The sequence below is a fragment of the Lolium rigidum genome, chromosome 3 (assembly GCF_022539505.1).
Source record: "Lolium rigidum isolate FL_2022 chromosome 3, APGP_CSIRO_Lrig_0.1, whole genome shotgun sequence".
Lineage (NCBI taxonomy): Eukaryota > Viridiplantae > Streptophyta > Magnoliopsida > Poales > Poaceae > Lolium > Lolium rigidum.
This window is the reverse complement of record NC_061510.1, coordinates 29,022,682-29,034,664: the sequence shown is the minus strand read 5'-3', so window position 1 is coordinate 29,034,664 and position 11,983 is coordinate 29,022,682. Positions and strand designations below refer to the sequence as shown.

At 54.8% G+C, this 11,983-nt stretch overlaps 1 protein-coding gene across 1 annotated transcript; it reads right to left on the bottom strand.

Annotated features, from left to right (window-relative positions):
* Positions 1 to 8,945: 8,945 nt before the first annotated feature.
* LOC124695355 (24-methylenesterol C-methyltransferase 2) lies at positions 8,946 to 10,530 on the bottom strand. The gene has a single exon (XM_047228211.1). The coding sequence runs from the start codon at positions 10,421 to 10,423 to the stop codon at positions 9,317 to 9,319; it is 1,107 nt and encodes a 368-aa protein (XP_047084167.1). The 5' UTR covers positions 10,424 to 10,530; the 3' UTR covers positions 8,946 to 9,316.
* Positions 10,531 to 11,983: the final 1,453 nt, after the last annotated feature.

Below are 11,983 nucleotides of genomic sequence, written 5' to 3'. Positions count from 1 at the left end.
GGTTCGGGTCTTATTCGAAGACTTGGAGACCAACTCTTGGGGATCCACCTATATAATGAGGGGCATAGGGGAGGGGGCCGGCCACACCAAAGCCACAACACTGGCCGCCCCCTTGAGTGGCCGGCCACCCCTCCCAAACCCTAGCCGCCCCCTTCTCCTCCATAGCTCCCGCGTGCTTTAGCGAAGCTCCGCCGGAGTTCTCCACCACCACCGACACCACGCCGTCGTGCTTGTCGGATTCAAGAGGAGCTACTACTTCCGCTGCCCGCGCGGAACGGGAGGTGGACGTCGTCTTCATCAACAACCGAACGTGTGACCGAGTACGGAGGTGCTGCCCGTTCGTGGCGCCGGAACCGATCGTGATCAAGATCTTCTACGCGCTTTTGCAAGCGGCAAGTGAACGTCTACCGCAGCAACAAGAGCCTCATCTTGTAGGCTTTGGAATCTCTTCAAGGGTGAGACTCGATACCCCCTCGTTGCTACCGTCTTCTAGATTGCATCTTGGCTTGGATTGCGTGTTCGCGGTAGGAAATTTTTTGTTTTCTATGCTACGTTATCCTACAGCTCAAACTTAGTGGATCTCCCTACCTACCCAATCAATCTTGCTCATACTTTGAGGAGTGCTGGAGGAGACCCCGATCTATCGTTCTACTGAGAGAAATTTCACCAATTCGTGGTAGTCCTTAGTGGATCTTGGTGGTAGGGTTCCTTTGGTGGAATCTTGGAAGAAGTGCACCTATGGAGGCTAGCTTGGTGTTGTGCTAGCCCCATAGGTTGTTGGGAGCCTCCTTGTGGTGTGGAGCTCGCCCCAACCTTGTGAAGGAATCATCGCCTTGACCGGTGCCATAGTAGAGAAGGGGGAGCCCCTTCGTGGAGCTCTCTCGAGGAAGAAGGTGAGGCCTTCCTTCGTGGTGTGGCCGCCTAGCCTCTTGTGTGAGGCTAGCACCTCCTCAACGCAGATGTACTCCCTTTTGTGGGAGGAACTGCGGGAAACAAACCTCGCCTCGTCTCCGCGCCCTCCGGTTGTTACTATCTTGTTTGGTTCCTTTACTTGTTGCACTTGTGTATGATCATACTAGGAGCACTTTGAGCATCAAGCTATCACATTTACTTCCGTTGCACCGCTAAAATTGAAAAAGGCTAAAACTTGACGTAGCGTCCATTCACCCCCCCCTCTTGTTCGCTACGATCCATTCAACGACGACGCGCCGCCTGTGCCCTTGCCCGGGCCCTTGCCTCCTTCCTTGCTGTCGCCTCTCGTCCGCCGCCTCCAGCACCTCCAGCCGTGCGAACTTGGCGTCGGGGTCCCCCTCCTCCTCGTCGTCGCTGCCAAAGGTGCCTCCGTCCTCCTCGACCTACGTCGGCGTGGAGCCAGGGTCGCTGGGCGTCGCAGGCATTTCCCACCAATGCAGCTATCCCGGCAAGGACGAGTTGCTCATGGCGCTTGGCTAGCCGGTGTTGGAGAAGAAGAAGAAGATTGGCAGGCGGTTAAGCAGGCGCAGGGGTTATATTCTGCGGGGATTAATGGCGGCATGTATAACGAAGAGGCCCGCGGTTGCTCTTTCGCGGCGGTTCGGCGCTCCATTCCGGCGATTGGCGGGTTGATCGGCGCGGTTGCCACTCCGGCGGTTGACATCGGCGCGTCTGCTGTGCTTTAATTCGAGGCCGATCGAGCCACGGTCGCTACCAGGCGGATCCGTGAGGGAAGCGAGCGGACGATCGGCGCGACCGCGCAGCGTCCACGGAGACGCAAACGTGCCGCATATTTGCGCCGTGTTTGCGTCGCCTCAGACATGATGCATCAGTCCGCTGGAGCAGGTTGCAGACGCATTTCCAATCCGTGCGGACGCAAACGGTGAGCGTCCTTTTGCGTCGACCAGTTGGAGATACCCTTAGGATGAAAATGCAAGAGATAATTGCACCACTCATACAATAACTTGTTCTTCATGTGCATTTTCATACAAAAAGTTGCAAGGTGTGTTCCCATGGTACAAGAACTTGCATCTCACGTGCAAATTCATGCAAAATCCTGTGAGACCAACACTTGGCATGCCACGTCTGCAGAAAACAATGTAGGTGTATTAGCAAACAAGTCCTTCCCGGGGGTGCTTAATTACGAGCAGAGTAGGTGGGATAGCCGGTCCGGGAGTGCAGGTGGTTCATATCCGTGCGGCACGGCGAGGTCTACGGCAGCGGGAAGCAGCAACGAGCATCTGGATCATGACAGCAGCGGCGGCGGCGAGGCCGCGGGGCTCTGCGAAGTGCAAAGGTGCCGCAGAACGCTGTCGAGGTCGGGCCCTGGCTGGTGAGCCGCACGACCTCCACGGTGCGCATGTGTCGCGGCCACGGTTGCGACCTGGATGGCGTGCTTGCTCTGCTCCTGCTGTGTCTCCTTGTACAGTGACCTGAGCCATGCCGCCTCGGCCGCCCGCGCAATCACCGCGTTGTCGCCGGCTCCGCCTCGGAACTCGGAGGACGCGTAGTGGCCTCGCCGTCATATAATCTGGTGTCTTCCTGGCGTGTATTGCATAAGTACGGGGTAGCTACTACGAGCAAACAATCAGTCAATCAAGTTGGCTAGCTACCTGGAGTAGATGCGTCTGTCTTCACATGGATTACTCTCATGGCGTTTGTGTTGTAGAAGGTGCGCGACATGGCCGGTGGTATGCCGGAGGCACATGTAGGCTCGCCGTCGCAGTGACCAGCTACTCCCCCAGGACCACCACGTAGACTGACGTCGTACGCGGTACGCCACGATGTCGATCGAATACAGGAAGTGCACATCACATATACACAGGCAAAGATCTCGGCAGGATTTTTGCCAATACGCAGCGCGCCAGGTCACGCCACGTCCCGACCACGCCTGAGTAGGCCACGGCGTTGCCGCCCGTCGCGGTGGCACGTCACGGCGGACGAGTACTACCCGACGTGCTGCGCTGCATTATCTACGCCATCATGACGCCAGACCTACGACGGAAAATAAACCGTGCCACCTCCGTCTTGGAGCGGCGATCATCACCATCCTTTCCGCAACAAGTCCCGGTCGATCGGGCACATCCGACGAACATTGAAACAGCTCACCACGACCTTCGTGAAGTTGGACGCCTCCTCCTGTGTTGCCCGGTTGCACGACTTCTGCATGCCGACGCCGCACAGGCTCGTCATCACCTCCTACAGGATGATCACCCCGCTCAGAGGTGCCCTCTTTCGCACGACGCCCTCTTCCGTTCGCTGCTTCGGCGTGCTCTATCACCGCACCTTCGCCACGGAGGACTGTGTGCTCGACATGGGGGCATGGGGCAGTCGAGCGTCGACGTACGGGTTGTTTCTGTAGCCGCCGCCGCACGCGCTCTTGGCTACCGTCACCAGCGCGTAGCTCGCATACGGTCAGGCCCCGCTTGCGATCAGAGTAATCGCCTATGAATGTCCTTGTCTTTCTGAGGTTCCGTCGTTCTAGCCATCTGTAACATATCTGTCTGCTTCACTTGCTTGTGTCAGCACCAAGAGAAACGCGGACGACACGCGGAGCGAGCACGGCAGCGTGGCGGCGTACTACCGTGCGGCCTTGCCCATTGCCAGAACCCTCGATCCAGCCAGATCGTACGTTGTGGGTTTGATCGGAGGAGAGGGGATTTAGGGATTTTCTCTTCTAATTCACGGAGGGAGCTTGTTGTACATTGAAAGAAATGGTGGCCGTTTTCTGCTAAATGATCAAAACTGCCACACTCATTTTTCCCATGTGACAACGCCAAGTGTCAGCCTCACAACAATTTTGATGAAAATGCACCTAGAATACAAGTTCTTGTACTGGTAGAACACATATTGCAAGTTTTTGTATGAAAATGTACATGGAGAACAAGTTGTTGTATCTGGCGATTTACACAAAAATAACCCAAAAGTGGAAGAAAAGCACAGACTGACCCTCCGGCGAAATTATTTCACCAATCTAACCCTTTTGTGTGGCGCCTCTCCCACGGGCGCCACACGTGCCCATGTGGCTCCCCTCCTGCCGGCGCCACACACCCAGCCGACGTGGCCCCCTCGCCGCCGAGCCGGTGCGCCCGTCCGACGTGGCGGCATGTGTGGCGCCCTCCCAACGGCGCCACACATGCACTTGGAATCCCCCAAAACATGCTCGTGGGACAAATCCTCTGGGACTTAGCCGTCTTGCGAGGCTCGATGTGTGGCGCCGATGACACGGGCGCCACACTAGCCTGTGTGGCGCCGATGCCACGGGCGCCACACATCCACTTAAGTGTGGCGCCCGCGCCCAGCCCGACCCTCTCTTTCTCTTCTTTCTCTCCTCTCTTTCTCACCCCCAACCGCCGCCGCCGGCCGCCTCTCCGCCGCCCCCCCCAAATCCTCCACGGATTGGACAGATCTGGCCGGCCAAATCCATCCCCATACAATCCTCAAGGTATTCCCCTTCGTTCCCCTTAGATTCATCCAAGATTTGCTCCGGTTTAATTCGTTCCCCTTCGATTCATCCTAGATTGGAAATGTTGGTTGTGTTTGAACCATAGATTTGTATGCATGTGTGTTGAACCATAGATTTGAACCATAGATTTGTTGAAACCATAGATTGTATGCATGTGTTTGAACCATAGATGTTAAATTTTGTTAGATTGTATGCATTGTATCCAAAGATGTTTGAAATGGCTATGTATGTGTTGAAATGGGTATGTAAGTGTTGAATGTATGTATCCTAGATTTGTGGAGGAACCCTAGGCATCAAATTTCATGAATGTGTATTTGTAGGAATAACTCATATGGTGTTCTATCCCTAGATATGAATGTATGTGTGTATGGAACCTTATGTATGTATGTGGTGAAAGACATGTATGTGTTGATGTATTTGGATATGAACTCTCGTGTGATGTATTTGGATATGAACTCTCGTGTATTTGGATATTCTCATGTATGTGTTGCTCATTTTTGTTAGTGGAATGACTCATAACATGGTTGTGTAAACATGTAGGATGGTGTGGCTTCTAGATGAAGAGTACGACAGGGAGCACCGGGCTGTTCATATGACGGAGAGGAAACGGATCTTCACCCTTTGAAGATTCGTTACCATGGCACATCGGATATACCTTATGACGAGAGGTACACGGAGTTCATCCGGCCTACCGGTCTTATGCCGTTCATATCCCTTGTAAGCCGTGGGGGCCACACATGAACCCCTCGGCACTCACCGCCCTTGTCGACCGGTGGAGGCCGGAGACTCACACCTTCCACTTGAGGGCCGGCGAGATGGCCCCTACTCTCCAGGATGTTTCCATGATCCTTGCACTACCTATTCAAGGCGAGCCACTGTGTATGAACACAGCTTCTGATGGGTGGCGCCAGCAGATGGAGGGGCTTATTGGCAGGGCTCCTCCGGCGCCAGCAAATCCAAAGCTGAGAGTTCCCGCCGGCGCGTCTTTCGAATGGATCGGGACTAACTTTGGAGAATGCCCGATAGAGGCCGACGAGGACACTCGGAGGACGTACGCCCGCGTGTACTTATGGTACATGATTTCCGGGACTCTCTTTCCCGACGGTGGGGGTAAGCTGGCCCATTGGTGTTGGCTGAAGGCGCTTACGGTGTTGGACGACCGGTGGAGTTGGGGAACAGCGGCACTTGCCTACCTCTACCGGCAGGTGATGATTTGTTCTATGTACTATTTTCCTATAGTAGTGCGCTACACAAAGTAGTAACCAAATATCTTATGTACGCGAGTTGGACGAAGCTTGTCGCGGGACCGGGAGCAAGAGCTGGGAGCGGCGGTATTGGTGGATGCATGCTCCTACTTTCCGTATGGAGCTGGGACCGCCTATCGGTTGGGCGTCCCGGGGTACTCAACGAGACGCCATGGCCTCATTTCCCTCACTTTCCCGATCGGGAGCCCACTTGGGCATACCTTTGGGACAATGTCTCGGAGATGACGAGCGATCCAATGGTCATGTACGGGCGGTACACCGCGGAGTTGGACACTCTTACCGCTGAGCAGGTAACCGATCACTGCGGAGTTGCAATCCTAGTTTTGATTGATTCTACTGGCATGTTCTAAATAATTGTATGCTGCAGGTGGAATGGGAGCCATATGGTAGCTACTACCATATTGGCGCGGGGATGGCTGACCTGAACCCCAAGTGCACGGAGGAGGCGCGGTTCTGGCGTATGCGCTGCCCACTCATATGCATGTGGCTTGTTGAACACCACCAGCCGCAAAGAGTGATGAGACAGTTTGGGCCGTATCGGAGTGCCCACCAATGTGGCAAGACACGGACAAGGCGCTTCATAGGTAAACTTCCGGAATCATGCGATGGAAGATTCTTGATAGAAGAGGTACAAACTAACTTGTTGATTCTTGCAGGCTTGATAGGCAGCGGCGAGAGGAAGATCACAAATTGGCCGATCCATCATAGCGGCCACATCGCGGCGTTCCAACATCGCTTGGAAGCGGCACGGAATGCTGGCCACGAGCGGATTGTGCCTCACGACTTCACCGCTTTCAACAACTACCTCGAGTGGTTCCATCGGAACACGCGTATCGAGTTAGTGAAGCGCGCGTATCGTGAAGAGATCTTGGACGACCCCATCCGGTTCGATGAGGTTGGGCAAAGCCGGCACGACACTTTTGCTCGCGAGAGGGAGATCGACTTCTATTGCTTCCGAGCTGAACTTCGTGGTAATGGATTCTCTCACTAACTAGTACATCATCTAGATTGCCATGTGCTCGCTTAAATTGTGTATGCTATGTTTGTCACAGCGGGAGGAGATCCAAAAAACCGCTGAGGAGTGCGAGACTATGTGGGAGCAGAGCCACAGAGATGAAAAGCCTGTCGGACCGTTGCGGAATTTCATTAAGGTATGATCACCAACTTTGAATGTACACTATTATGTTCTGGTGGCTTTGTAACCATGAGTTCCATGACGCGGAACACCGCACGAAAGATGCGGCGGTTAGCGAACTTGCTAGGTTGCCGCGAAGGCGAAATCCCTACATCCTCCTCTTCGAAGAACATGTATGGACTATTTTGTTGCTTCGTGAAACATGTTCTTACTAATTTCAACTTTTGTAATCTCATGTGTGCATGTTTGTGAAGATTCCTCCCGAGGACGACCTAATTCCGAGTCAAGGCGTACTTCCGAAGCGTACCTCCAAGCAACGGTCGGCTTACCGGTTGAAGCCAAGGGGCAAGGCTCCAAACCGGTACACTCCGGAAGATTATGTCAACCGAGGAAAGAAGGTTGTCACCGAGGAGGATGACGGGCCGCCGCGGAGATCGGCTATGTCGAGGATGAGGAACGACGAGCCGTTCTCTTCGGACGAGGAGGAGGAGGAGGAGGAGGAGGAGGAGGAGGAGCAGGAGCAGCGGCGAGAGAGCGGCGGCGGGAGCGGCAGCAGCGAGGAGCAGCAGCGGGAGCGGCCAAGGCGGCGGACGAAGAGGATGGCCGTCCGGAAGCGGCCCACGAGGACGGCACGTCGAGGACGCTACTAGGATGTGCTACGTGTTGTTGTGAACTCTATATTCATAAGTATCGATTTGTGAACCCTATGTCATTTCAAACCATGGTCTGTAATGCTACTTGTTGTTTGAATCTACGTGCTACAATGTGACCTATGAAGTGTTATATGTGTATGTCATGAAATTGCTACTTGTTGTGTCCAATGTTGTACTCGTAATCTGTTGGAGTTTGGTAGGATTTTTCATGTTTTCAACACAAGTCCATGTGTGGCGCCCTTCCCACTCGGCGCCACAAGTGCTAGTGTGGCGCCGTGGCATCGGCGCCACACATGCCAACTTATATGAACCATTGGGTCGAAAACATCCGAGGGCTCCGGACGATAAGTCCTTAGCCGTTTTCGCGAGCCTCTATGTGTGGCGCCCGTGGCATCGGCGCCACACGAGGCTAGTGTGGCGCCCGTGTCATCGGCGCCACACATCGAGCCTCGCAAAACGGCTAAGTCCCGGAGGATTTGTCCCACGGTATGTTTTGGGGGATTCCAAGTGCATGTGTGGCGCCGTTGGGAGGGGCGCCACACATGCCGCCACGTCGGACGGGCGCACCAGCCTCGCCGGCGAGGGGGCCACGTCGGGCCGGGTGTGTGGCGCCGGCAGGAGGGGAGCCATATGGGCATGTGTGGCGCCCGTGGGAGGGGCGCCACACAAAAGGGTTAGATTGGTGAAATAGTTTCGCCGGAGGGTCAGTCTGTGCTTTTCTTCCACTTTTCGGTTATTTTTGTGTAAACCGCCCAATTATCTCAAAATGCAACTAGTGTGACTTGGTGTCCAAATTGCTCAATAGCAAAACGTGGGTGCCACCGCAGTGCACGCGCGGTACCACCGCTGACATGAATGATCTCTCGCAGCACGCCTACTGACACGGGAGGCCCCACCTGCCATTGTCATGCTGCAACGGATATTTTAGACGTTCTAGTAGCCGAGCCAAGGCTAGTGGCGCTCCCTAGGCCAGTCGAGGGGCCACGGCCGGGAAAGGACAGGGAAGCAGGTGTCAGCTTTCCGGCGCCAGCGACACGCAGGAAAAAGAAACATGGCGCGCAGGCGGAGCGCATAGACCTCCGTGACCTCGCTCGGTCACGTGCCCACCCACATTGTCCCCACCCATCCATCCCCCGACCAAAACCAACTAGTACCACTACAGTTGTTTTCAGTACTAATCGTAATCGATCTTGCACTGTTAATTTTAGTCGATGCAATCGAGATCCGATCACGGGGCTCCACCTGCCACAGCCTCGGCTAGGCTGGCACGTGGTACAGCTTTGAGTGAATTTTGGACGACCTTCTTGGCCCTGGGGTGAGTAAAGATAAGGTAGAATGCCGACAGTACACGGGGAAAGCGAGAATGTTTGTCTCTTCCGACGTCTTTTACCGTGAGCGTGCTTGCGAACAGAGAGGACGGCAGTGATTACAGAATACAACAAGTAGAAAATTGGTTTGATTCTGTAAATAATTTAATGCCATATTCCAATTCTTCTTGTTGCAGACAAAACATAGCTGATGATACACATCGAGATGAGATGAGATCTATCCACGGATGAATCAAAGCAGAAACAAATCTAAATCCAGCCCCCTCACCATCCACCTCTCCGGTCCAAAAATTGGAAAAACTGAAAGCTCCTAGCACGAACAAGGGTAAAAATCAAGCATCCATCCGTCGTCCCTATGATATATCTTGTGGGCAAGAAGATCAAAATGCATTGAAGCACTCCATTAAACCTGTCCTCCGGGTAGTTGTTAACTCTGCGAAATCAATCAATTATTTCTTACCCTTTCCTCTTCCAAGTCGGGGAGTAAATGGTGATAACTATTTGCTCTCGTCTGATGCGGCGTCGGCGGGCTTGCGGAGTAGCACCATGTGCATGGGCGAGAAGATTCCGGTTTCGCCGCCGAGGGTGAGGTGCTTGGCGGTGTCGAAGAGCATCTCGTGGACCTCGACGACGCCCTTGGGCGCGATCCGGAGCAGGGTGAGGACGCGGACGACGAGGGAGTTGCGCCAGTAGGCGAACTTGCCCATCTTGAGGCGCGTCCACCACGGCAGGGCGGGGGGCAGCGCGAGGTCGAGCTCCTGGACGACCTCGAAGCCCACCTCCCTGGCGATGTCGGCGATCTCGTCGTGGTGGCGGAGGCCCGGGAGCGCGTCGCCGCGCTCGATGCCGTGGATGGCCTCGACGTGCGCGGGGTCGTCGGCGCGGTACAGCGCGGTGGTGACCCACTCGTAGGAGACGTAGAGGCCGCCGGGCTTGAGCACGCGGAAGACCTCGGCGTAGACGTCCTGCAGCCTGGGCGCGTGGCAGGTGGCCTCGATGGAGTAGGCCCCGTCGAAGGAGGCGTCGGGGAAGGGCATGGCCATGAAGTTGCCGCACACCACCTCGCACTGGGAGTCGAGCCCGGCCTTGCGGTTGTGTGCGCGGGCGCGGTTGACCTGGTAGTCGTTGATGGTGATGCCGACGACCTTGGAGCCCGAGTGGGCGGCGATGGCGCGCATGGGCCCGCCGACGCCGCAGCCGACGTCGAGGAGGCGGTGGGCTGGTTTGGCGTTGAGGAGGTCGGCGACGCGCTGCTCGTGGACGCGGGTGGCGTCGCGGTCGGACTTGCCGGGCAGGGCGGGCGAGAAGTGGAAGGACTGGCCCCAGCCCCACTCGTAGATGTCGGTGACGAGGTTGTAGAAGGTGTCGACGAAGGCGGGCACCTTCTCGCGGTCGGCGGCGGTGGCGGCGGTGTCCTTGGGCGCGCGGAAGAAGGACCAGTACTGCGTGTACTTGTCCTTGACCTTGTCGTCCGTGATGGATCCCATCTTGAGATCCACGCCGCGCTTGCCCTTCACCTCCGCCGCGCCCATCACCCAGAAGAACCAGTACACCAGGCCCACACCGGCCACCGCCGCCGTCCACGCCATGGTGGCGGTCTCCATCCTGCTGGGCTCGCGAGGAAGGGGAGAGGAAGAGGAGAGGTGGAAGAAGAAGAAGACGAGCAGGGGATTTGGCCGGGCTTTGAAATATAACGAGCAGAACAGAGACGCTTTGGGTGGAGCGTGTGCGAGTGAGCGAGAGGTGGGATCTGATCGGACGGCGGTGCGGATTTGGATGGAGCGCTGTCTGTGGCAGCTGGGGTGGAGGAGAGGTGGTGGGGCCCACCCACCCGTCCATTCCAGCAGAGCCAGAGACGAGCACAGCTAGGCTAGCTAGCCAGCAAGATAGTTTTTGGCACGATGCAGCAGAGCGCGCTGGCAGTCTGACAGTGGTGCGTGGGCAGGAGTGGTAGGAATTGGGATGAACCAACAAGAGAGGGACACTGCCGTACTGCCATGTGTGTGCTGACGTGTACGGCGTTTTCTTTTTCGTCTCTCCTGCGTTCTGCCGCTGGCAGAATCTGTGGATATTTCCTTCTTCATAATTGAAGTAAATTACTCTATCAGTTTTCTTAATAAATTACATAAAACTATCACATTTTGGACTGCACCAATTTGTCAATATCTATTTTGTTAGTGTGGACCTGTTTCTCAGTCAACTGAGAACTTCGTTCTCATTCAAATGATGTTATCAAATCTTAGTTGCAAATAATGTTGCAACTCATGACTAGCAAGAATCAGGATGCAAATCAAATGACTTGTAGGATTTCACTTAGCACGAAGTTAATTCTCAGCTAGATGAGAACTAGCAAATCCCATTTTGTTAATGTTCGCAAAAAACAGCCAACATTGAGGCATGGCGTAACAAATTGCACTAATTTTCATTGGTGCCAAACTCGCATGCCTCCAAATTGGACCCGGAGGTGTGCGCCAGCGGTGACAACCTGGTGGGCTCCTACGGGATGTATGGGGGCTCGCGGGATATATCCGCCACCATCTTCGAGCTCCGACGCTCGTCTCCATGTACGAATAGAAGGGAGCCATTTGGTAGCAAGGGTGGGCCTGGGCGGCGCCGGTGGCGGTCATGGAACCTAGACGGGGGGTGGTGAGCTCGACGCTACCGGAAGTATCCGGTGTCGCTAGGAGACTACAGGTTGATGGATGGTGTTGCGCCAGCAGAGGAGAGTACAGCTGACACAGGGGCAATGCGCCTGCGGAGGAGAGGCACGCTGTCGGTGAGGCATTTGGTGGCGTGCATGGACAATTTGAGTAGGGATTTCTGTGATTTTTGGTGGGTTGTGGCAACAAAGAGTCATGAGGAGAGGGCTGACAAGTGGGTCCCACCTCCATCTTAGCTCTTCCTCACGTGTGCTCCAACTCAGCACTTACATGTGGGACCCACTAGCTTGATTTACATTTAGAACTGTGTTAAACGGAAATTAGTGTGATTTATGACTCCATGCCTCAATGTTGGTAGTTTTTTGCAAACATTTACAAAATAGGTATTCACTTGTTGACCTAGCCCGAAATATGATAGTTTTATGTGATTTACTCTTAACTGGAGTGAAATAAATGTGTTTCCTTAACTGGGTGGCCTTTTACCAAACTCGAAACTAATTCCGG